This window comes from Malurus melanocephalus, unplaced genomic scaffold (genome assembly GCF_030028575.1).
Source record: "Malurus melanocephalus ecotype Western Australia unplaced genomic scaffold, MMel_1.1 scaffold_25, whole genome shotgun sequence".
NCBI classification, from domain to species: Eukaryota; Metazoa; Chordata; class Aves; order Passeriformes; family Maluridae; genus Malurus; species Malurus melanocephalus.
Window position 1 is genome coordinate 3,488,202 of NW_026623257.1, and position 27,690 is coordinate 3,515,891.

The following is a 27,690-nucleotide window of genomic DNA, read 5'->3' on the forward strand; positions in this document are numbered from 1 at the left end:
AATCCATTTTGCACACTAATAGGATAACCAGCTGTGTAAGACAAATATGCAAAAAACTTCCTGGTAGAAAGTACCTTTAAAATTGTTGAAATAYAAGCATTTATCTTGCTTTCAAGAAATCACATTTCTTATTAGAAGCACAGTTATTATCCATCGAAATGTCCAGCATKTTATGAACTCCATAAAATTGTTTTGATATTAACATAATCTGAAAAATGTATCTAGAAACTGGTTTCCTCTGTTTTCTTTGTTTTCTTCTCCATATTCAAAACAGTTCCCAGTATCAAAAAATCACAGAAACATTGATTTTGAAGGCATCAGTGTAGATCTGCATGTCAAACTCCTCTGCTCAAAGCAGGCATACATTGCTCTGGGCCATGTCCAGTTGGATTTTTAGTATCTCCAAGATAAAKAATCTACAACCTCTCAGTGTGATCAGTCCTAATTTTTGATTAATTGCACAGTAAAACCATTTTTCTTATTTGTTTTAAATGGAATTTCCATATTTCAACTTGTCCATATTGTCTCCTGTTACTTCACTGTGTACTACTCAGATGAGTCTTTCCTCATATTGGTCATCTTTACTCACTTTTTAAACTCTTCTTTAAGAGTTATTTAAAAACACTGATAAACTCCTTCTGAGCCTTCACTTCTCCAGGCTGAACAGTTCCAGGTTTTTCAGCCTCTCCTCGTATGAGAGATACTCCAGTCCTTAATGATTTCATGCCCCTTCAGTGCACTTAGTCCAGTATGTCCATGTCTCTGGAGCCCAGATCAGGCAGCATTCCTCATGTGGTCTCACAGGGCTGTATGGAGGGGAAGGATCACCTCTCTTAGCATGCTGACCATGCTTCTTCATCCCGTATGGAATGTCATTGTCCCTCTTTGTCACAATGGCACATCGCTGGCTCTCGTTCAGCTTTCATCCACCAGGATCTCCACATCCTTCTTTCAGAAGTTGCTCTCCATTCAGCTGGCCCTGCATGTGAACTGGTGCTTAGGATTATTCCTGTCCAAGTGCCGGACTTTGCATTTCCTGTTATTAAATCTTTGTGAGATTTCCTGTCCACCYRTTTCTCCAGCCTGTTGAGATCTTTCTGGTTGTCCACATGATAGTTGGAGGTATCAGCCATGACCCCAGTTTTGTGGCATTTGCAAACTGGCTGAGCAGTGGACCCTCTTCCACCAACCATGCCTCTAATGAACGTATTAAACAGTATTGCATCCTGTATAAAACACTGGGAATACTTCCCAGTGACTGTACTGCAGCCACACTGTGGTTACAGCCCTTTGAACCAGCCATTTCAGACAATTTTCAAGCCACTTCACCCTTAATTTCTCTGGCCTGTACTTCTATGTGCCTTGTTCTTACATGAATCTCTCCTTGTCTTAATTCTTACCATCTAGGGAGGTAATTTTGGAATTTGAATCACTTCCTATCATTGAGTGCTATCATTATAATGAATTCTAATTGACAGATTCCACACTAGTACTTAAAATAGCTCAGCCTTAACTTTTTCCACTTCCAAAGGGAGAGACTGTCTTTTCTGCATTACTAKGACTGTATTTCATTCCTCTAAATCAGTCTTTAATCTGTTATAAAACATTGTGCACTTGCCCTGTATTTTCCTGTTCTCATTACTCTAGTCAAAGTCTTGTTCAAATACCTGTACTAGAGCCAAGCAAATTCTAACTTCTCCCTTTTCCAAATAGACTTTTATAAATTTTTCAGAGAGTACTAATAGGTCAATGAATGATAGAAATTCTATGTGAAACCATACTTTTAAATATCACAACTACTACTACTACTACTACTACTACCACTACTACTACTACTACTACTACTACTACTACTACTACTATTACTACTACCACCACCACTACTACTCATTTCCCCTGCCCCAGATTTAGTCTGTAGACCCTTCAGCTTTATCATCTTATTCCCTAATACCACAAAGAGATTTCAAGGAGCACCAATACTGAAGCAAGCAAAATAGAAGCTTCTGGACACCAAAATTCCACTCTTCCTCACTGTATGCTGTTTAAAAACAATGAATGTGAAAGAAAAAAAAAAAAAGATTGCCCATTCATTTTTATAGTAATGGTGTGCTTTAAGAAGTAATAGCACAAGCAGAAAAAAAAACCCTGATTATTACACCAGTGTTACTCCCACAGACCAAAAGTGGTAGGACTTCCACTGATTTCTGAGAGRACTTTGGACCAATGCAGAGTATTTGTCACATACTGAGATAAAAAGTGAAAGTAAATGCCTTATGAAAGATTCAGAAAGAACAGGGATGAAGCATCAAGATATCATACATTTGGGGGTAGAATTATGATGCTGAAGCTAAATTTCATTTATGTAAAATAAGCCTGGTTACAAATAGCAGCTAAAAGGATGATCAGTAGAAACTGAACTGTATCAGGGCAATGCCTCACGAAGACAAGAGAGGAAAACACTTGAAGAAATTAACTACAACCAATACTTTATACCTTCAGAGCACCTCTTCATGTTGAAGGGGCACAATCTTTATGGACCTTGCAGGTTCTGCTGTGTTCCTGGCTAAGCAAATGGTGTCAGAAGCTGCAAATGCCTTCTGCTGTTTCAGATAAATTTGAAGAATCTCACTCCCACAGCTAAATAACACTTTGATCATAGTGTTTGACCTGATTTTTAGCTTTAGTCTTAGTTCTGTAATACCACGGGCATGGACTTGAAAGCAAAAGACCATAAAAGACTGCAGATRGGATGGATAGGACTTAAAGAAAGAGCTTTGGCCATACACAACGCATTCTCCTTGCTCCACCATAAATTCAATTACTAATTTCACAATGGACTTGGAAGAGAACAACAGTGTTATGATTTCAAATTAGTATAGATAAGAAAATGGCTGAGGAAACAGACAGAAGGAAAGGCTGTCTGTCATTTAGGCTGCCTGTCAGTTTGTCTGTCATCCATTTCTTCACTACTGTCTCTTCCTTTTCTCATAACTGTTTTTTTTTCCAACTGACACTATGGATTTATTTKTTTTTCCAACCCCATACCAGCACTCTTTGGATTATGTGAAATAAATAATTTGTAAGAAGTTGTGTTTAAATTTTATGCTACTGAGATTTCCTCCTGGAAATAATTACATTTCAATGGTTTCCAAAAAAGGACTCATGGCTACTTTTTWCAGTGCCCCAAAGTAGCTTTTAAATCTTTTTTTGAATTAACACTATGCACCTGCTTATGATTAGGCTTTAATTATATTTTATTTCATTCTGCATTGAAATAACACATCTTATATACAAAGACACTGTCAAGCACACATGAGTGTGTTTACTTTTTCAAAGAGCTAATAATAAAATTCTAGATCCTATTATTTACTATACAAATGTACTTAGCTCAAAATCTCAATTTAGTTGTGAAAGTAAGTACATACAGTAATAAGAAACCATTTGTTGTCCTTACAAAATATRTTCATACTGTTTATTCTGTCCATTGTTCTAGTGATGTAGTGCCAGAACAGATTACATTTTAACCCAGAGATGAAACAGTTGAAAGCAGACCAGGCTCAGTAATGCCAGTGGAATCTGTTGAAGGTAAAACCTGCATTTTGTCATTAAAAAAATGAATGAAAAAAAAAATTAAGATAACTAAATAAGCATAAAAGTATTTCACAGTTTTGATCAAAATCACTGCCACTGAAAGGCAGTATCACAAATCATGTTTAGGAGAACTAAATCTGCTGATTCAGGATGGGATTTTTTCTTTCTTTATTTGCCTTGTTCAGTTTTTTTAAATTTAAAACTGTGRCAGTACAGAAATAAAAAGGCTAACTGAAAAGTTCTTTAAACTGTCCTTGCCTCATGTAGAAATATTTATCTCGGGCTATTCAGCAAGATGTTTTTTGATTATTGCAGGGGTTATCTGAGGTAATGGAAATTCATCAAARTTAGAGTACTTTCAAATGCACAGGTAAATATTTATTGCATTTTTACTTGGCAATTTATCTTTTAAAAGGCCAGAGATATAATCAGCAACTACTAGGCATCTGTTAGYAATAAATTAAACTGCACACAGATTTAGCATCCAACTCAGTAAAASAGTTGATAGTAGATACAAGATGGAAAGATGAATTTCCCAGACAGTAATATATAGTCTTAACTTCTAAGTCATGTGAAATTATGAACTATGAAACATAAATGAGATAAGCTGTTGATTTAAGGACACTGAATGCTCAGAAATGTTGTTGGGTAAATTGGCAGCCTTCTGCACCATGCAGAGAAACATGGCTAATTTACACAGGTGGAATCACATAGGCATGTGACATTTAGTTTAATTGTTCTGTGGAGCTGGAATATTCACACACACAGAGAAAGCTCTTCTTTGTCCAGACTAGCTAAAAACCCACTAGCTTGAAAAAAAACATAACATATTAAGATAGTCTTTCTTAAAATCTGAAAGTGATTATTTTCCTTTCTAATTTTATTTTCCATACCATGTGCCAAATAAATCATTTACCTATCTCAGAAGCGGCCACTGTGATGTTGTACCAAGGTGTCTCCTCTCTGTCAAAGATCTTGGCAGTCTTAATGGTCCCAGTACTAGCATCAATGGTGAAATACCTATCTTCTTCTGTGTTATGATCAATGAAATATCTATGAAGAAATATAACAATAAATATATATTCATTGTAGTACTTATAATCCAAAGTAACAGAAAGCTATATAAGAATATTACTTTCAAGCTTTAAAAAATAATAGACATTTTTAAAAACAACCTCAAAAGAAAATCTATAATTTGGAGAAACCCAAAGTAACACCATATTTCATTTCTTCCATAATATTTTATTTCTTTTGATACATAACAATATTTCCACTGTGAGTCACAAAGATATAAATTGCTAACAGGTGGTATTTTGCACAGCAGTACACAATCCTGTCAAAGGTAAGATACACATGTATTTTGACTAAAAATCATGAGATGGAAAAGCAGAAAAGAAAGCAGATACTAAGTTATTATTTTTCTGCKTATTTTCCTGTCACTGCAAACCAGTGTGCTCAGCCTCAGCTCRTGTTTTGAAGCACGCCTCTCTGATATGAAGTCGATGACATGATGACACGAAGCATTTGGAACATAACCATTACTGAGTGTCAGAAATGTCTCATTCCCAGAGCAGCCATTGACACTCCCCTAGAAAAGACCTGAGCAACCCTGCTTTACTCCCTTGGCTTCTGGGCACTTTGCTTAGCAGGGAAAATAAAAGCCTTGAAGTGGATAGTGGAAGCAGAGGAAAAGAACACAAAAGAAGAGATTGACAAGATATTTTTTTTCTCAAAGCTCAAATCATTTACAATGGCTTTTAAAAAATGAAGCAATTACAGAACCCTATCAAGACTTCTTATCTAACTCTGGGAAAAAAAAAAAAAAAAAAAAAACCACAAAAGGAAAATTATTATTTCATATACCATAACTGTTTTTTCCCAACAATTTGTCATCCTTGCTTTCATTCTGTCAAATTTTTAACACATGGAAGGTATATAAAGGTCAAAATTATTTATTTGTCCCATCCAATTGTTCTTATTTTTACATCGCCAGAAGTGTAATTCCCAGCTAATAAAAAGAGTGGTGCACATAAAAGCTGCCAAGTTCAAAAAAATTAAAATTAACTTCAGTTTTATTTCTCTCACAATATRCTTATTTATACTAGTTGTGGAAAGGAAAAGCAAACAAGAAAATCAACATTTGATTGAATGATATATTCAAGTCAGAGGTGAGGTGAAAAAGCAAAAGAAAGCAAGCACTTACAGGAGAAGGCATCAATCTGAGYGAGTCACCTTAAGTGGTGAAAAGATTGGACACACAGTGGAAAACAACAGATAGAATTTGGTGACTTTCTTACTTTAGAGAACCTGAACCAACCTCTACCAACATGAACAAGCATTTTACATCTGCATTACAATATGCTATCTTCGCTTGTGACCCTCTGMTTTTCTTTTCATGCTTCCAGTGATTTCATCAACTAAAGAACCATAGTTCAGTCAAATCAAAGAAATCAAAGCAGCAAAATCTATGCTAGAATATCTTTCTTTTTGCCTGTTCTCCAACTTTCCTTCCAACATCATGAAGAATGAAAACCCTGCATTATCACCACGGGAGCTGCTGGAGAGACAGCAGACCCCAGTTCCCATTTTATGTTTCTCTGGAATAAGGATTTTCCTTGTTGTCTTGCAACCAAGCTCAGTCAGAACGTATTGTGCTGTTCATTAATTACCAACAGCTGAGAAAACCTCATTCCAAAATTAACCAGAAGTAGTCAATAACAACACTTTAGATGTGCAAGGTGGCAGCTCAAGTTACTTCAAACAAATAACAGACTCAAATTGTCTCTGTACAAAATGGGACTGACAAGATCTTCATTATGTAAGGGATGGTGCAATTTTTAAGAGTTGAAGTCAGGAAAATTTTTTTCAGAGGACATTATTTAGTGTACCCTTAACTGAAAGAAAAAAAAAACAAACAAAAAACAAAACAAGTGATGTGGTCAGAAAAAGAACAAAAAATGTTAGTGAATTTATAATTGCTGGATCACAGTGGTCTTTGCAGACACACTTCTGGAAACTGGTGTGGTTCCCCATGCTCAGTAAAATCAGGAGAGAAATTTAAAAAAAAAAAAAAATATTGATGAACATTCATCACAACATACTGAATGGTGCAGAAATCAAACAAATTTATATTGTTTTGAGGAATATTGGAATCTTCTGAGGTCACRCCACAAAAGAGAACAAAAATGAACCACACAATTATCCTCTTGGCATTATTTTAGTCGGCCCTATTTACCCAAGCTCTAATCACCTCTTTAAGACTGTGTCAGTCTCTGTGGAGAAGTTCTACCTCCCATGTCCACAGACAGCATTACCTTTTACTGTTTACAAAAACTGGGAGACAGAGTGGCATCAACCTCCAAAAATCCATAAAACTGCCATCCTTGCTAGTTATGTTAACATCTGTACTTTGTCCAGAAGACATATGCTTCAAGTGGAGAAATGCCCCCATGCCTTACAACTTGGCAGTGTAGGAAAACTGAGCTAGGAAAAATAGTTTTGAATGTTTTGATTATACTATTATTAACACAGAAATAATGAACATTTGGTTGTGTTGGGCAAGATACGTACACAGATACACAAACATCTTTCACATGATGAGCTAGAAAAAGCATGGAAAACATAATTCTTCAGTTTTGGAGACCTTTTACTGGTAGAGYTTAAAATCAGTTTTGCAATGACAAAATTTAATTACTTCTCTCCTAGTATAGCTTTGCTTTTATTGACTCTAGGAATCTCCTGATAACAAAAAGAGTTATTTGCTGAAAAAAAGAAATCAAATATCAGTTCCTCACCGGTTCTTATAGAATATGTACTGCAAATCCAAATCAATTTATAATACAAGAATCTTGTCCCTGCAAACWCTAATTACTCTGGACACTGTTTGCCTATTACCAACATCAGGCACGGTGACTATTCCGTGAGTCACTACTGTGCTGACCACAGAACCATAAAAATAGGGCTCTGTATTATTTGTAGAGAGTAGCTTAAAAATAGACAGAATTTCAAATTGGGCTTCAATGAGGAAAAAACCTTAAAGCAACATGAAAACCCATCTGCTTTTGTGTGTGACTTATAACGAAACACTACCCCTTCCTCTGACCCAGAAAAAAAAAAAAACAACAAAACAAACCCAGAAATATATCTGTCCCAAATATGAAGCTTGCATAGAAAAACTGGCGTTTGACTTTCTGATGAATTGTGATTACCTAATGTTTCATAAACAAATTGTGAAGTATTGTCMATTTTTTAAAAATATGAACACCTTATTCTAAATCTGTTATTTAAAAGTGTCCCACAGAATCTCAATTCTCTCTGTTTAAAGAACTTTGGATTGGATGTATAACTTCAATTGTATTTTCTCTGTCATTAACAGAAATAAAGTGATCCTGAGGTAACTTATTGTGCTAACACTTTCACTTCCAATGATACTAGAATAATACACTKTTTTCTAATTTATATACAGTGGTACTTCCCTTTCGTGTGACAACATTTGCATACAGTTACAGACATACTGAAATATTCACAGATTGAGGATGTTTTTATCAATGAATATTTTTTTTTCTTCATCAATGAATAAAGTCATACTTTCTTAGCCTTTCCATTATTATAACATTTGATTCTCCTCCAATTCTCCAGATTCTTCCTTAAAATTGTTTTGTGCATCATATCTAAAGCAGCCATTTTCACTGCTCTGTTTCCCAACCTTCATGAATGTGTGAGTAAAACAAATTACAGAATATATGCCCACACAGTAAAAAAAACATAGGAATGCTTATTCTGCTTCCAAGTGCCTTAAAAATATTTTGTACAAGACTCTCTTGGTAGAGCAACTAATTTTTGTCATGTAGGAGGTCATTTAAAATAAGATTCACTGTATTTATAAAATGCCAAAAAAAATTAGACCTGTATAAATACTAGTCACTGATTTATCTAAATGTTGAGAATAGAGATCAGAAATATCCATAAGTAGAGCACATTCCAGACTCAATGATGCTTTACTTAAGCTTCTGAATTTACTTCATCTGATGAAAAAAAARAATTACTTCCATCTGGACAACAGTGGAAACAGTCACTCCCTTCCACTCCTTCCCTTCCCTCCATATCTTCYGAGCTGCTTTTCAATGCTTTTTCTAGATAACGAAAAGATGTAGTGCAATTTTTGAATTTCAAAGAGTCATTCCAAAAGAGATTTTTCACCTTAATTCAGTTGATGGTTTCTGCTCACTTAGAATACGTTCACTAAAAAAAATTATCTACCATATCCATTTGAGATATTTGTTCATAGACATTTACTTATGACAATGCCTGTGTGAGTTAGCATATTTATAATCACTACACATTAGAACAGATCAGAACCACAAATCAGAACATTTGAGTTGCATGGCACATTTTAATAAAGAGACTTAATAATAAGACATGCCTAGATAAACAGCTCTCCATAAACTGTTTACATGCAAACCAGCAACAGAAAACCATCTGAAAGAAACTACATTAAAAAGGATCATGAATATGGAAAACTTATTAGTCATACTATCTGAAGATAATCTGAAGGAAATTAAACATCAAAACTGTATATTGCTAGCACTGGGAAATATAATATGTGCCACCTTTTTATTAGGCAGGGTCAGTCAATGGAAGGCCATTCTCAGCTTCATCCATATCCTTTTTCTGACCAAAGCAAACCACTCACTCTTCTGGTTTTGTTCCTGACTTTCTGCCTTTCAGTGAAGCAGTGGGTCAGCTGTAACAGATATTCCCCTTCATTTTTACTGAAAACTAAAAGCATTTGTGTCAATTAGAAAATAAGGAGAAATATATATAAATGGTGGYCCTTGGGCAGAAGGTCACTCTAGAACATATAAATCTGTGTTCAGTATTAAACCTGTCAGACTTTAATAATGCAAAGACTGCTTGAAATGGAGAAAAATTTAAAAGGTGCTAAAGTAGTTTTAGGAATATTAATCATCTTCAAACCTTTTGGGAGGGCTTCTGAAGCTAAAATGCATAAGCCTAAGCATATTCAGTCTTAATATTAACATCAGTTTATCACTAGACAACTGGCATAGGCTGTTACTCTTCTGGTATGGTTCTCTCTAATTACTGTGTTTTAAGGAAGAATCTTGAGTTTGAACTTTTGTAATAGTTTTGAGCTTTTAGGTTGTCTCTTTTTCTGGYTTTAATCAAATCTTCAACTTATCTTTTTATTTATTACCCTATTTACCCTATTTATCAACCACAAAAATGAACTCTGTTACATATTTCTACCCTGGTTACAAACTTCATACTGATAATAAATTTCCAAAGAAAAAAAAAATCAGCCAGATGTGAATTCAAAGATCACAGTACTACCTTGGACTTTTGTTTTGAGACAAGCAAATAGAGAGTTCTTAAATAACAAGTGAAACTGGTTACAAAGAAACAATCAAAAAAAGATCATGAGAAGGTAACAGAACCTTGTCCAAAGAATTATATCTTCTAAAAACTTATCTATTAGAAATCAGGTGGCATTATAAGAAAACCTATTCAGTTAAAGATTTAAGCAAGAAAATTTCTCAGAAAGAAACAGATTCAAAGTACAGAAATTCTTATTTYGTTTTATAAAGTATCTCAGAAAAGGAAGAGCAAGCAACTGCATAGAGTGAGTGAAGGAGGTAYACCATGACAAAGAGTAAGAGAACTGACCAGCTGTGACTCTGTGTTTCACCAGCCGGAGAGCAACAAGAAATGGCCCATGCTGGGACTGAACTCGAGTGTGTGCCTTTTATCTTCTCTCTGCCTCCTGACAGCGGCACTCATGAGCCCAGGAACCAGCAGCAAGCTCTTGAAACCAAATGAGGAGGTGGGGAGACATTCTGTTGCCGTGATTGTCTTGCACTACACTACATCCATTCCACGGCAAATCTATTTCCCCGCAGTTCTAACAAACTTGGCCAGGAGAGAAAAGCAGTTGTGAAGTATGARTCAGAAGTCATAAGCCAATCAGCAGGCAACCAATTTTCTCCCTGCAGCATGTCTGGTACTTTAAGTAGACATTCRATGTTCCAGAGCTCCTTGGCAGAAGACTGCTACTGAGACCTACAGCCTTAAACTGTGCTTTCCAGGTGTGAAAATTAAATGCATTCGAAGATACCTTGGAGAAGGTAATCCCTTTGTTTACTGTTCCTTTGCTTTCTTTTCAAACAGGCATAGCATAACTTTGAGAAAAATACTGTTCCTCTCAGAGCATTTGAAGGAAGTTGATTCAATACRCTGTTCCCACTGAGTTATCGCTGGTGTTGGCTGCCAGCTGACATCCATCAGCTGATCAGCAGTACCTTGTTGTTTCCATACAGGACTCCTGGCTCACCTCTCATACTGAAATCCCAGCTCAGCAGGAGAGGCAGCTTTCCATCTCCTAGTCCTGGTTATATGAGTTGGCAGATCCCAGGAGACAAGGGGAGTTGACAGCAGTGAACCACTGAGTCCCAGAAAAGCCTCTGTAGTGGCGAGACATCCACTACTGGTTTTCATTTTATGCAGAAGTTAGTTTCTTGCTCCAGTTCTCATTCTCATCCTCTATGCATTGCTAGCACACTGCTCACCTTGGACAAAGGAAAYTTGGAATGCTGCTCATTTGAAGGAAATCAGCCATTTCTAGACATTCATAATTTCCAGCTGGCAGTTTCTGTCTGCACATGTTAATCAGTRATCATTTTTCTAGCTAATTCTACTAGCAAATGCAGGCAAAGAGCAGGCCACAGCCTTCAGGCRTAGATCAGAATTCAAAGCACAATAAAGATTTGTCTTCTTTTCATGACTTTATGAATTTCTACAGAGGATTATGACTTTGCAAATGCATTTCAGGTAGATGTGTTGATGGCAAAATTACATRTATGTTATTATATCTAAGTTCCTTGCTATTCAAAGAGATTAACATTGAGATTTCAATGCTGATAATAAATAAAGGGCAGTCAGTGTTACATGAGAAACACTAATTTCTCMTTTAAAGCTAGCTTCAGCTACAGCTACTTCTCTACAGCTGTAGCTGCAGCTACAACTACTTTTTTTTATCTATCAGCTAAAGAATGGTACTCTATCTACATCTTTTTTCCCCCTACATATTATAGACCAAACCAAATAAAACCAAGAATGATAGATTTACGCTTATTTATTGGAGTTGAATGACCCTATCAAATGACTACTCCAGAGGTGCTCAGATATGAAGGCTGACTCTAAAATCATAAAAGAATGTTAATACTGAATGCATTCTGAACTCAGAAGAAATTATATAAACATAAAGATGATGTTCTTGCATGAAAAATCAGTCTTTCATGGTCAAAAAAGATGATCTGTCAGTTTTTTCTCTCTCACCTCTGAKGGAGGGAGGGAGGGACAGAGGTGGTTCTGATTGAAGTAAGATTCTGATGACTATCCCAAGTTGGATGTTTGCTAGTCAGAAGAGCTGTCAGAACATCTTGCCTGTTCCTGCTCAAGGACAYGGATATTTTGTTTTTGGGAGACCTCAGACACTTAGTTTGACAATAATCAAAAATAATTTGAGGCCTCAGGGAACAAAACAGCAACAGATCTCCCACCTCAATGCTCTGAAAAAAGACTTTAAAATGCTTTCTCTCTGTGAAGTGAGATGAGATTTAGAGAATAAATTGAAGAAAAATTCCCCTCTCTCTTCAGCCATTCAAAATAGGGCGATCTTTTTCTGTTCTGATTTACTAATAAACTTAGAGAGAATACTGGAGGGCTATGATAGTGTTGTGCTTTGAAATCTCCTTTGAGGAGGACAGATGTCTGCTTTTTTCTCCACAAGCACAGGGCTGCTAAGATCTGGGATATCTCACACATTCCTCATGRGCATGTGAGGGAGGGATGGTCACTCTGCATGATGACTCTGATCTCAGCAAGTTGCCCTAAGCACAGCTAGAGAGGAGTCATAGACTCATTCAATCACAGCCTGCGTTGGAAGGCACCTTCGATTTCATATTGTTCCAAYCTCCCTGAYRTGGGCAGGGACACCCTCCACTAGACCAGATGGCTCAGAGCCCCATCCAACCAGGCCTTAAACACTTCCAGCTATGTGGCATCCASAACTTCTCCGGGCAASCTTTTCCATTGTCTTACCACCCTCACAGTAGAGAATTTTTTGCTAATATCTCGTCTAAACCMACTGTCTTTCAGTTTGAAGCYATCCCCTTCTGTCCTGTCACTACATGCTCTTGTAAATAGTCCCTCTCCATCTTTCTCATAGGCTCCCTTGAGGTACTGGAAAGCAGGSATTAGGTCACCCCAAACATTCTGACAGTCCACTCATCGAATCCATCTCTTTMCAGTTTAGAGRAAATGATKTTRTTTTGGGGGGACTRTGTCAAAGGCTTTACCCAAGTCCAGATAAACAACATCTGTGAYCCTTCCCTTTTCCACAGATGCGGTCACTCCATCAAGGTCACTTCCTGTTCAGGCAGGACTTGCCCTTAGAGAAGCCGTGCTGGCTGTGCACAGGATAGCAGGAAATAAAATGATTTTATTCTTATACAACACTCCAAGAGCAAGGAAGACAAATCAATATATCCAGATGAAGTGACTTCTGTATTTTCCAGCAGCGGATCAGTCTAATCCCTTCTCCCTAATGCCAGTRTGGATGAGTACCATAGAAACTGAACTSATCTCAGARAACAGGAGGAAAAAAAMMCCYTTAAAAATACAATTTTAATTTTCAGCCCCTCCCCTTGATCCTTTCATGCAGTTCTGTCTTGCACCTCTCAGTTTCAATGACAAGCTGAGGTTTTATTCTACCTCTAACAAATTTAAACTTTCCATCAGAGTAAAGTCGCAAAGCTGAACTTTCTATAATACTTTTTTGTCTTTAAGGATTTGAGAAATAATAATAGGAGTACATAAAACTTACTGGGTATATTTTTTCATGTAYATGTAAGTGTGCCTCTTAAAATACCATTCACTGAAAATTAAGATTACTTTTTACAGGCTGATGACAGAAAATATTCACCTTCAGGAGAATATARAASGTTCTTTTACAACCAWTGCAAAAGTTAAGTTTCTCTRCCTAATGCAGGAATTGARGAARAAATTCCTACACYAYATTAATTGTCATAATCATATGTRCYKGTAATTTATTTTGTAYTTATTAGAGCTCTGACATACCAGAYGTGGTACTGAAAAGTTTTTACTCATTAGTATATACATGCATTATAATCATTATGAAATATCATCCATTTTAAGGCAATAGCATAGGACCATTAGAAAAGAGAGAAGCCAGAATCAGGGACGAGATTGAACTTGTATTCTTCAGCAGCTTAGCACAAATTTAATAGTCCATTTCTAGGACAAAATAAATTTAAAAAAAAAATTAAATTAATTTTTAGGTCAAAATTAAAAAAAAAATCAAACCCAAGCCCAAACAAAACCATCATTTTTTTTTTTTTTTCTGACTTCCGTTTCCTATAGCTGATCAAATCTTGTGAATAAAACACATTATAGTAAGATATATTACAGCCTGATTGAGGTCCAACACAAAATTTACTTGAATTCTATAACATTAATATAACAAATCAATCTTTCAAGGACCAAAAACATCCAAAGTTGTTTTTAGCCAAGCAATTGTAGACATTCTGAAAAGGGAAGATGCTTTTTTTTCTTATTGACACTGCTGTCTCAGGCAGAGTGCTCATCAGGATCAGTACCCTGTTCATCAGAACTTTTCTGTTAGATACCAGGAAAAGAACAATTCTTCCCAGAAATGCAAACAAACTAAGTTAAACATAATAAGTGGGGATAAAAAAAATGACCAGAGTGGGCAGAGGTCCTATCATTAGTGCTCAAAACAGTGATTTATCTCCTGTATCACTGCATGACAAAGCAGAAGCCAAAAGAGTGATCTGATGGTACAGTATTTCTGTAATGGGATGTTTTATTTCTCAAATGCTGCTTTTTCAAGACTGAAATGTTAATAAAGGCTTTCAGTTCTTCATAGCACAGTATCAAACTGGGAAGTTATTCTGAGAGAATTGGCCTTTATCACGGAACAACTTTCTCTATTCTGTTACATTTATAGAAAGTGTCATGATCCTAAAACTGTGTCTTTGCTCTTTTCTGAACCACTAACTTGGAGGTGGCTTGGGGAACAGCTGCAGCATAATGTTTCTGGGAACCATTCCACTGGAAACAGACCAGATGCAGTCAGAAAGCTCCAAGGATCRTCTGGAGTAAGCGCTGTGGCCGGGCCTCACCACCCAAGGATCACCCACAGRAAGATTTCAGGGTTTCAAGAGGCGCTGCTGCAGCCCTGAGGCAGCACTGACAGCCAAGGGCTGCACTCAACACACGTAAGTGAGTTGCCAATTAAAAGCCATTTTCACCCCTAATCTCCATGAAGGTCCTCTCTGTATGATTTCAGGAAAAGAAAAAAAGGTAATTTCTAAGTAGGTATGGAGAGATTTAAAATGAATAATGGACTAAGAAAAAGAATTGTAATTMGAGCATTTAATAGCAGTGCTTTCTTCCATATTGTGTGGGAAGAGACCTTTCAAGACCCACTTGCACATCAGATATTATTATAAGRCGTGACTTAACCCTGACCTTTTCAAGCAACAAAAGACATAAGCAGGGAAGCAGAATACTTGACACAAAGCAATGAAAGGGGATTAGTTTCTCATAAAGGTTCCAACAAGGCAGTAATACCTGTGAATGAATTACAAATAAGGATGTTTTCTGTTGATTTAGAAGACAATTTTTGAAGTAAATTTTTMAGTGATTTTCAAACTGCTCAAAACCCCTTTGTATTTAAAATTAATACATGATGAAGTTTTAATATATTTCTTTCTTATGCTTGCTATTATCTCTTGTCTTTCATATTTCAGGAGAATAATAGTCCTATTCTAAAAGAGCACTTAAAAAAGTTTCCCTGAAAATACATATCTCTCTATTCAAAGAAAAAAAAAAATCAATCAACTTAAAAAGAAAATCCTTTAGAACAGTCAAAATTGCCAATCAGATAGGTACTGAATAAAAAGACCCCACCTCTATTAGCTACATTTGTTATTACAGAGGTTGTTTTGCTGGGGTTTAAAGACTAAAACTTTACTTCATGCACTGACAAAAAGTCAGTGCCCTCTGAAGACCACTCACCTCAGGAACAGGATGAAATCACTGTGAGGAAATTACAATAAGGAACCAAGGACCAAACTCACTTTGTCTCGCTCTACAGATAGAAATAGATGTTGCTAATTATTTTGGTGTTCAGTTCAAATACCTTCTTTAAAAAAGATTTCTCTTCAGCACTGTTAATTACCTTAACTACATCTCCAACCATTATTCTGTATATAAGAATTGTTCCTGCCATCAAAATAAACTGTTAYTTAATTGGGCAGTGAACAAATCACAGCACTGTGTCTCTTTTAGCAGCTGAACAGCGAAGTGATAYGGCTTCAACTGTGTGTGCCTAAATGCTTCATCAATCTCATACACAGCAGCGAGTGTCCTCAAGAAGTGGAAAGGATGCACAAGTGGATTAGGGAAGACTGATAAGCAAATCGCTGCTCTGTATCTTGTCCTGTAGCCTCACAGTGTTTGGAGATGTATCAGAGCCGTTTGGATAAGAAGCGCTGTTCTGTTGCTCCCCTGCTGCTCACAGATCAACAGAGCAAGTCCTATCTATCCCAATCCTCCCTGGAGACTGTGATCTCTGCTTTCTAAGACAGTTACATTGCATCTTCCTGGTTATATTTTTATAATCAATATCTTTATTTTCAATTGACTAGGAATTGTGGGGAAACAAAGAAGAGATGTGACCTCGTTACCCTCTGACTATCTTTCAGACACACTGAGGTTTCACACAAACTGTGGAGACATTTCCTGTAAAGCAGCACAGAAGGACCTAAGAGCACTCTATATTTTTCCCCCATTGAGAAAGAGAGAGATGGAAGGAGCAACACAAAAATTAATAGAGGGGAAAATAGACAAAAGTGAGGACATTTTTTCCCCTCAATTATATGAATAATATGGGTATCTAATATTCTGTCTTCAATCACTGGTTACAAAAAATTCACGTTGGGAAAAAAAAGAAAAGGACTTTCACAAAAAGCTAAATATTTGGAAACTGTTTTCTTCTGATCCCTCTGTCTCCAAATTACTGCTTGTTTTCAACCAGAAAATCTACTTCCCAGCCTTTGTACAAACTGCTGCTGCTCCCATTTTACCGCAGTTATCTCTGCACAAAACTGTTATAGGCCACAGGCAGTTGAATTATAGATGAACTAGTCAAATCTACACCTGCCCWTCCTACTCCAAACTTCTATGATGGTAATCAGCCTGACTGTGTTAGTAACTTCAAAATTATAGTATTAAAGCTACCAGCATTTGTCAGCTATTTTTAGCAAAATTTTATTATTTATGTTATGATTTAGGCACAAATACCATAGTGGCAATTTTTCAAAGGCAATAACTTGCCACTAAGAAATTGCATATATTGATTCTGTGACACAAACCATTTTGAATCTCAGACTATTAGCACAAGAGAATCATTAAAACCTGGTATTTTCATTGCTCTGAAAAAAACTGTTTCATCTTACCAAGACTTTTACACATACCCCGCAGATTTCAACTCAGTCAAGAGACTAAAAGCCCAATTAGCTTAAGAAAATCTACTTTCCAAGTATATAATCATATGATTTCAACAAAGGCTATACCATAATGTCATAACAAGGAATAGCATAAAAAATGTTTTTGTGGAAGCTTTTTAAACCTACTCCCACCTTGGACACATAAAGTTCATGCATTGYTCCACAAAATGCATTATTACACCTGTTTGATTCTTTTGATACTTCACTAAAGCTGAAGAATATTACAAAATAAGGGGTTAATCCTCCACCAAAATTTTGCAAAGATGATCCTGCTTGTCTCTAAAAGAAAAATGTATCATCTCAACCTGTTGATGTCTTGCACAAGCACCTGGGACAACTACAGTACAGCAAATGTGCTGAGGGCTAGCACAACACTGACAGGCCACGATTCTTAAAAAAAAGTGCTATGATCCTTAACAGGTTTATAATTAGTGGCAGGATACCCTGGCAGATCACACATTTGCTCAGACCAATGATGGGAATTACACAGCAAACCAARAAAAGCTTGACAGTTATTAAATCTAATCCATACAGACTGATAGTGACACTGTTCCAATCTATGTTCCCCTTTGTGCACTACAATAGTCTTCATACATTCTAGATCTATTAATGCTTAAGCTTGTTAAATTCAATMTCATGATTGAATAATTCATCCATATAATTTGGACTTACTGTACCTCACTAAACTGTTTGCAGCATCAGGATCATGCGCCGTTACTGTGCCAACAGGAGTCCCAATCTTTGCATTCTCATACACTTCCATGACATAGGAAGGCATAGTGAAGAGTGGAGGTTCGTCCACATCGCCAACGATGACCTTCAGCATTGTTACATCTTTGAATGGTCCCAAGTGTGAAAAGCGAAAATCAACGTGAGTATTTGCTCCTTCTATATTAAGAGTATATGATTTCTTTTTTTCGTAGTTGAGTGGCTGTTGGCAGAAAGAAAAAAAATTCTCAGAGCCATTCTGTTCTCCAGTTAAACCTGCTACCAACTTAACTACATCTTTTCTGATTAACTTAAACATTTATTCATATTAGAGGAAATGGATGATTTTTTTTTTTTTTTTTTAATATTCTGGCAGCCCCTGCCATACCTTRTGTGTAGAAGGATAAAAATTAAGCAGGATGGATTCAGTTTTTCTCTACAACAGAATATTGGAAAAGGGATCAGTTTTGGAAATAACCCAGGGTTTACAATGAGCCTCAGATTGTGTTTTCATGRTAACATAAATGTCTGGATTTTGTAATCTTTTAATTTTAATCAGTAAATCCTAAATCCTGAAACTGGTAGAGACTGATGTGTCCTGAATTATATTAACTTCACAGCTTTAATAAAAAAGTTTTGTGGACAGTAACAAGGATATTAAAATTCTTTTGGGYTTATTCTCTTAAATACTCAACTGAAAAAAGGCAAATTCTTGCAGAAAAACACCACYGACTCTAAGAGGCAGAAACTTTTATGACCTATTGCCCCTTCTAGTCAATGAGGGAAAGGCTATACATGTAGTCTGTCTGTTTCCAACATTTTCAAAACACAGTCATATCATTAAATGAAGTTGGAAAATTCATGGAATTTTTTTTTAGAATCAAAATTTTTATTGACATTATGGCATGGCAAATTCCACTGATACCAGTATCATTCTGTGGCAACCTGATAGTCTATCTAACAAAACCTTTTCATTGAAGTTTAAACTGGTATTTCCTGTCACCCTAAAAGGTGGAAAAGTAGTACGTTAGGCAAGACATTTGAGGAACTCAATATCATTGCCAGTGTGTGTTTTGTAGATAAAATCTACAATAAATTTGACTGATGGTGTATAAGAAAAAGAGTTGGTCAGGATTTATATATGCTGTATATATTTCTTTGATTTCTTCTCTGTGTACTTTAAGATGATTAATTCTCTGAACTCTAACAGTATCAGACTTTTGTGACCTTTATATTCTCTGTTTCCCTTTATCTGAATGTAAAATTTTTAAAAGCATGGAAATTTACCAAGGCCCCAAAAATCTATTACTATATATAAAAAATGTGTTAARCATGCTACTCAATGAAATAAATTCATAAAGAAATATAAGTTTAATAAATTCTAAGTCAGAAGTTTATTAATTTATGATGGGTTTTTGTTATGAGCAGCAAAATATTGAATAGTGATTTTCATTTCTCTGAAGCATATTCTAAGAGTAAACAGGTTTAAAATAGGAATGCAACTTGTAACTTGATGTCTTTTTGGAAAATAAGTTTATATTGACAATGACTGGATTAATTTGTACAGGAAGATTAATTTCGCTCAGAAAACCATGGAATGACACAAAGTCTTGTAGTAACACAAACTCTTTTATGTAGTCATTCAATCAGAGAGTACTAACGCTTTTTGKTTTTTTTTTTGGTTTTTTTTTTTTTCAGGAATAATCTATTCATATAGTCAGAAAAAGCTGACATTTCAAAAATATCTAAAACATTTTTTCTGCTTTCATTTGCTTTTTTCTTCCTATAACATCTCAATCATCAGCTGTAGCTATAAGGTGAGAAGCAGACTTGTTTTGTGCTTGTATGCAAATCATTTCTATATTTACTTAAAATTGTCCCAGCATTGAAGGCCATTAAAACTCTTCCCCAGAAAGAAGGCAAAACATTTACATTTTCGATTAACTAAATAGAAATTTTGTTCATTTCTTGTTTTCCCAAATAACTCCTTTCCATGACAATTACCAACATAACTTCAGTAAGTATTCACTATTATGATTTTCATGCCAAACTGAAAATGCCAAATGTAGCTCAAGTGAGCAGCTACAGGGCCAACTGGAAAATGTCGCTATACATTACACTGCGGTTTGTGTTTCTGAGACTCACAAAAGGAGCAAGAGAATTTTATAAAAAATAACTCTGTTTCTTGAACATTTCCAGTCTCATTACACAAAATGGAAGAGACCATGGGCTTTTAGACACTTTTTCTGGGAAGCCTCAATGATACTTGCTGACTAGAGGTCAGGAAAGTTCTAGCATACTTTATTGAAAATCAGTACAAAGGGGGAACATGATGGCCATTCTTTGTCTGAAGACAATAATGGCTCTTACTGTGCTATTTTGTCTGGGTTTCCTCTAGTCTCCCACTCAGACAAGGAAATTCATGAGGTAGAGTGGAAATACTTCATGACAGTTTGTAATCAACCCTTAGTGGAAGGGTCTTTGAGACTGAAGAATGGCTCCCCAGGTTTGTCAATAGGGAAGATAATGAAAGTACTGCATGTTTTGGGTCACCCCAGAATAAGACCAGGACAGATTCCATCTAACACTCCCAGCCTTTGCAATCCTCTTGAAAAGACTAAATGGAGGTACTGATTTTTTTTATTTTTGCACCAAAATCTCATATAACTGATGTTTTAATATTTTGATGAGGATTTCAGATCATTAGACACAATAATATATTAACTTCCAGCTTTTCCGTTGTGCTAACTGTGCTATTCTTTTCGTACTACTAGAAGACAAATGATTCTATTCTACTGTTGTAAAAAAGCAATACTGTTGTAAAAAAGCAATGGCATCTGATATAAAACCCAAAACCAATTATTTTCTTAGGTGAGATTATCTCTTTTGGGTAGACTATCAAAAATTTAGTTTGAGACCCAATCTGAATTAAAAGCAATTAAAGCACAGAGAATATAATATACTTATTAAGCTGCATACAAGATCTGAGTAAAAAAAGAGAAAAAGAAGGAAAAAACAAACAAACAAAAAAAAAAAACATAATCACTTTTTAAATACTGTACAAAGGTATAAGTTACCTGAGGAAATAATGGCAATATTACACTCAAATGTATGTAACTTTAAGTGCCGAGTTTCTGCTCAACTGGAATAGAGCATTACCTAAGCAAAATGCACCCCATGTTGTCTTGATGTAAAAATTACTTAAATCATTGTCAGGTGTATGTACAAGAACAGGTAACATATGCTTTTGTAATATTCTAAAACACAGTGAAAATTTCTGTGAAAATATTTTGTCTGCCAAAACGAGTAAGAAATGTGATTTAACAGATTTTTTCGTTTTGTTGCAAGTTCTTCCCTTCTGCTTCGTGCTTTGAATATGCATAAATTTTGTAGYTAATAAGCAGTAGCCCTGGTGAGAGTACAATGCTCATTTTGAAGAAGTAGTAACAGATTATGGCACTAGCTCCAACAAGGCCATCAGGAAAAAAATTCAGTGCTATAAAAAAGACAGTTTACTTTTATGTGGTTGAAAAASGTGGGTAATACATAACCTTTACAAAAGACACTAAGTTAAAGCTTTTTAATAGACTGGAAGAGATCTTTAAAAATCTTTATGACTTTTAAAAAAATAATATTTCCTTTAGTTATAAACTATTTTAATATATTAAATACATATATATCTATTCAGAAGGAAAATATAGTTTTTATTGAAACTCTTTTTTTCACATTTTGTCAGAATTTCATTCCTCCAACCATTAATCAAGCCCAGAATACATATTAACAATTTTGAATATACACTCACTTTTACTTTTTAGGCTCTATGGATATATATAATTGAATAAACATTTGATGTCTACAAGACTCAATGACAATAAATCCCTATGAGAATTCTCAACTCATTGGGACAAATATAGGAAACTCMTATAAATGATACTCTGTGATAGCTCGACCAGTAATATTTTAAGTCTTTAGCACAATGCTGGATAATTTAGATACCASCTGGAAAGTAAATCAAAGAGTAACAGTCTATGTAAACTGAAATGCACATTCATTGACACAGATAAAATTTTTGTGTCAAGATTAAAGTGGTTTGGGGACAACAGTAGAATTTTCAGCCAAATTTTRCTTCTTCTGTGCCTTACCTTCCTCAGAGAAAGAATTCCTTCTCTTGTTTCTTTGTCGGTAGATATGGAGAACACCCCAGAGCCATCGCCATTTATAATGGTATATTTCATGTCTGCGTTTGAACCAGTGTCTGCATCGTTTGCTTTGATTTTGCCAACTGCTGATCCAACTTGAGCTGACTCAGGAACATACAGTTGATAATGTTCTGGGGGGAAAAAAACCAACATCAAAGCTGGGACATTTTTTAATCAAACTAAATTGGAGAACCATTATCTGCTTGATAGATGTCTGAGTAAATGGAAGAGTATTTAATACACAAAAGTGACAAARAAACTTATGGTTTTATTTAGATCCCTGAAAGAATTCAAAACTGAATTACATTTTACTTGGGATACCTTCATTCCCTATTCAAAATCTAAATTACTTAATGTAAGATTTTAGTTTTCACAGCTATTGCTGTACGTCACACAAACACAGAAATTACTGCATACCAGTATTTTTACAAGTTTATATTCTCCATAAGCAAAATATATATATTTCACCAACTTACAATCATTTGCACAGTTAAGTGAGTAATTTTGAATTGAAAAATCTGTTACCTTCTTTTTCCAAAATCCTATAATTTTTGCAACATTGCATCACTGTTTTCAACATGTATTATTTTTCCCAAAGGAAAATTTAATAAAGGGTATTTTACCCTTTTCACAAAAATTTTAACTATCCTCCACAGGAAATGGAAATAACATAATGGGTATAAAGAAGTACTGTACATTTCTGCCCACAAAAATCTTCCTTTACAACTATGACCTTACAGTGTTTTTATAAACTGTTAATGATTAGTAAATTAAATTTTTTTAAAAGATCATTTTCTTAACTGTCTCTATGCTTTTGTATGAAATCTCCTAAAAGGTACAAAGTTTTCTGGTGGACAAGGTGACAAAATGAAATACAAGTTCCAAACAGACATAGTGTCATTACAAAAACCTCAATCTTCATCTGAAACTAGGCCAGAAAAACAGCTTTAAAAAGTTTTCTCCAGTTACTGTAACACAATATTGTAACACAGTAGGGATGCTGAAATCTACCAGAACTGAAAAGGAGAATTCACACACAATTGAAGGTGTGCCCATACCAACAGGATCCACATTCCCCACCTAAACAAATCCAAATGCCTCCTGAACAGTCTGCAGAGCTTACATCACTGTCCAACCACCAAAATGAAAAAAGAGAGCAAAAGAGCTTCTGTTATTACAAATCTTCTGAAACTCTACCAAGTTTACTTTATGATCCTTGTAGGAATTCTGTGACAGTGAGTGCAAGAGTGCAAAACTGAGTTGCAGGACAGTGGATCAGCAGATTTGGAAGTGGATGCATAAAAGCTAACATGTTGTTATGGTTTGTGGAGTTTAAGCCAGGTAGCATAACCACAGAGGHGCCCTTGGTAAGCATGTAGCAAGAGAAAGGCAAAATTTAAATTGAATTCAGAGATTAAACCTTGAGGCAAAAGGCACAAATTGTTGCAAAAATATGCTACTGGCTGGATGGATTGAAGAATTATCAATCCCCAGAAGTTGCAATTGAAAAGGGAGTAGATGTCATCACTTAAATATAGCTACCTTTACAGCCACCTGCTAGAAAACAGAAGATTTCTTTATAAATTTAACTAATTCCTTGCAGAACAGCTCCTAAAAAGATCTGTAGTTTTAAATTTATTTTGTTATGCTATCCCATAGTACTAATAAACAACTAGTGGTGTGATAAAGATGAAAAAGTACACTAAACTTCGTTAATCTAAAGGGAAAGAGAAGTACCCCAGGAAAATGAAAAAAAAAAAAAAAAGTTATTATTCATTCTGGAAATCTTAAGGAAAATAAGAAATATCCAGCAGAGCAAAAGTACAATTTATCACACAAAAAATAAAATACCAACACTGATGTAACAGGATAATTACTTAATACAATTAAAACTCATAGCTAATRCTTTTTGATGCAATTATTTGATATGCATGTAAAAGCCACCTACACAAATTTCCAAATAATTGCCTTGTCATGTTTTGTGTTTACAGATGATGTTAACTGACACTTTCATACTGCTGGTTGCTTTATTTCTTGCACAAAACTATACTGATGGGATGASATTCATTTTGAAATTTACTTATTGTTAAAATAAATGCAAAATAAGTTCTTTTGACACTTTCATTATTCCAAATAGGAAAAGTTTAAGGCCATTAAGATTATATTACATAATCAGGCCATTTCAGGAATTGGATGTGTTATAACCCATATGATAGGGTGAACTAATTGGAGGCTTCCAAATAGTTGAGCTACATGACACTAACTCTGTTTTATAAACACACTCTGTGTTAGCCATCTGTTTCAGAATATCATTTCACTGACACCAGCTTCAAACACTCTTAAATACCAAAACTTCAAGCAAAACAAATATTTGAAATGACTTATTAATTATCTGTCAGTTTTTGTAGAACTGAAATGTTTGAAAAATAGATAGAATTAAAAGAAAACTGTTAAAAAAAAATAAAAACTCTTAGATTATAAGGTCAGAAATGTCTCCCAACAAGTATTTAACCACTGCTTGATGGAGACAGCCTGACAATATCTCATACAGACATAAGCCAAAAAGATAAACATAAAAAAAAAATACTATCTAAAAACCCCAAACACACAAGAGAATAAAATTAAGCAACATGAAGGTTAGACAAACTATATTATAGACATCTGTTTAGGCTAGTGGAAGAAACTGGAAATGTTGAACACTTAATCCCTGTAAACCTTACTGCTAGCAAGAGGAGCTGACTAAAGGCTCAGTTGAGCACTGGAACAGTGGAACAGGATCCCCAGAGAAGAGGTCACAGCACCAAGCCTGTCTGMGTCTRAGTAGCATTTAGAAAAAGCTCTCAGGTACATGCTGAGACTCCATGGGTGTKCTGCACACGGGCTGAACGGCTCAGATAGGTCCCTTTAAACTCRACATATTCTGTGATTTTGATTCTATGAAAGTTTCTTTGGCCACTGGATAAAGAAATTTTGATATGACAGTATAAAATATGGCATGTGTATATTGTGAATTTACAAATATGCATTGAAATCTAAAACCACTGTTTGGGAAGACTGGAAACCTGAGGAGCAGGCATCATCAGCCTAGAGCAAAACTTTTCTGCCAAACCTGCCCATGTTGAACAGATTGTTCCCACACTTCCAGCACTGCAGATTACCAGGATCCATAGTAAAGCAGAAATCTTTTGGGCATGGTCTAYTTCTTTCTAGAGGAGCTGCCCTGTTTCTTATAGATCAAGAATCTTGGTTGATTCAGTTCTCATGTTTTATCACATTCACTCAACTGCATTCACTTTGCTCATGATATGAGAAAATTAATACTCTTTTCCAGATAACGTAGTGTATAGGATAGTCATACCACTTTGCAGGACTTTAATCTATGCTAATTGAAACATTTTTCAAATTCATTTGTATTATCTTCATCTTTCAATAAACTTTATGCCTTATCTGTCTGTATAGCACAGAAACAATTTRTTTATCTTTAGAAAAATATACTTTCATTTCAATTAGCCTACAGGCAACCTACAGTGCTGTCTCTTACTCTCAGAAAAATAATATCTCTGTCTGAACCTCTCAAAAAAGAAGTAAAACAGTATTTAATTAKAATCAATAAGCATAGTATTAAAATTACTGTATTTATTAAGCTATTCTGTTCTGTTGATAATTTTTACTTACTTTAATAGAATATAARGTCTTCTTGAACAGTAGACATTACCTTATTTAACAGTATAATGGAGGAGAGGCATAATACTGAACAATACCAGCTTGGGAAAAGTGTTTAGTACAGAAGAGAGCAGGGATGCTGCTCGAAGGGACCTGGATGCTGCAGAAAAKTGCAGATACAAACCTCATGACATGCAGCGAAGGCACCAGGGGAGGAATAATGACATTAATCRGTACACGCCGGGGCAGCTGCTCGTGAGGTAGTTTTGCAGAAAGGGACCTGACAAGGACCTTTCAATGCTTTACCAGACAAAGCTCTTAGCAACCTGATATAAATGAACATGCTTTAAGCAGGGCTTTGGGGCAGATTGCCCTTTCAATTCTCACATGAACATAAGATCCTGTCATTTACAAAGGTGTATCTTATGTTGTACTGCCTGCCATCTTTGATAAAACTGAAGTGAAGCTCCAGCTGTGGACTGTGCTCAATCTTGCTCAGTGGCTTTCTTTGAGAAAGCTATTCTTCATTCACAGAGCTGCTTGTTTTCATTATATGTAATAGAAGGTTCTGAATTTCTCTTTTGAGAGTGCAGTCTCTCAGAAGCCTATTTCTCACAGTATGTCTTGGACATATGCCACATCTCCCTTTACTCTGTTTATTTTTAAAACAATAAATCAAATTTTAATCCATCATCTTTATGAATACAGAATGATTTTATGATTGCAGAAGATCAGTCAATTTTATATCTACTATTTTTGAAATGAATGTTCTTTTTGATACAAACAACTCTTCCACAAAATTAAAAAAAACAAAAATAAATTAAGAAGCATGTTTGGTTTATTATTCTTCACTGCCAAAAACCCCAATGTTATTGCACTTTTTAAATGTATTTGAATTGTAAATAAAGTTACTTCTTATTTGCAAATATGACATTAGAATAAACTTTCAAACTCAAAGCCTTCAAACTTTTTCTTCCCTTGAAAATGTTAAGAAAATAACAATCTTGGGTCAATGTAGAATAAAAACATCGAACATTCTTCTTTGACTCTTTTGGCTGAAACAGGACTTGTACATCCCCATTCCCCTGCTTTTTACATCTCATGTAAAACAGGATATATGTTTGTGATGAAGATTTTAATCAGTGGTGAGTTTATGTTCCATGACATTTTGCCGTTAGAGACAATTCTTGAAAGTTCTTSAAAACTTTCTGACCTCAGAGTACTGAACTTCTGATCTTGCAGATCAAAAGTATTCTGGCTTCTTGTAAAAAGTGTGATGTTTATGCTGTTCATAGGTAAAAGTAGAAAAAATAAAGAAAACTGACTTTCCTGGATTTTCAGATTCAATACTTTCCTGTAGGTATTGAATCTCCAAATACACATTTTYTTTGCAAATGGCATGGGAAAAGAGACAGATGCACTCCATAATAATCACTAATGAGCAACTTAATGGTTGGGCATGATCTGTAGCAGTCACTAGAGCTGTGCTATGTTGAGCATAATTTATTCCATTTAAAGGGGGACCATGGCTACACCAGGCAGCTTGGATAAAGCAGAGAGCAAAACATCTAAAAGGGTTAAACTCCATTTGGACTGTATTTGTTTTGTTGTTTGTTTGCTTGCTTTTCCTGGGCACTAGCACAGCTAGGACTGTGATCACTCTGGGGTTCAGCTTCGCAACGGACATGAAAATTGAAGAGTTCCAAAGAACRCTCCTCACAGTGGAGTGGTCCTGCTCCCAATTCTCCACTCACAGACAAAAACAAACAACATTCCTCATTCCCAAAACAATTACTGCCTCATGCCCATAGAAAACCCATAGAAAAACAAACAAACAAACAAACAAACAAACAAACAAACAAGCAAACACCTGCACTTTTTTTTTTTTTTTTTTTTTT

At 35.3% G+C, this 27,690-nt stretch overlaps 1 protein-coding gene across 2 annotated transcripts in view; it reads right to left on the reverse strand.

The window, feature by feature from the left end:
• Window positions 1–27,690, reverse strand: part of CDH18 (cadherin 18) — a 158,018-nt gene that overhangs the window by 29,468 nt on the left and 100,860 nt on the right. For both annotated transcript variants that reach the window (XM_057390393.1, XM_057390392.1), the window contains exons 5-7: window positions 22,073–22,260; window positions 17,900–18,153; window positions 4,508–4,644 (exon numbers count right to left, since the gene is read on the reverse strand). In XM_057390393.1, coding sequence (XP_057246376.1) covers window positions 4,508–4,644; window positions 17,900–18,153; window positions 22,073–22,260 — 579 coding nt within the window. The remainder of the gene's footprint in view (window positions 1–4,507; window positions 4,645–17,899; window positions 18,154–22,072; window positions 22,261–27,690) is intronic.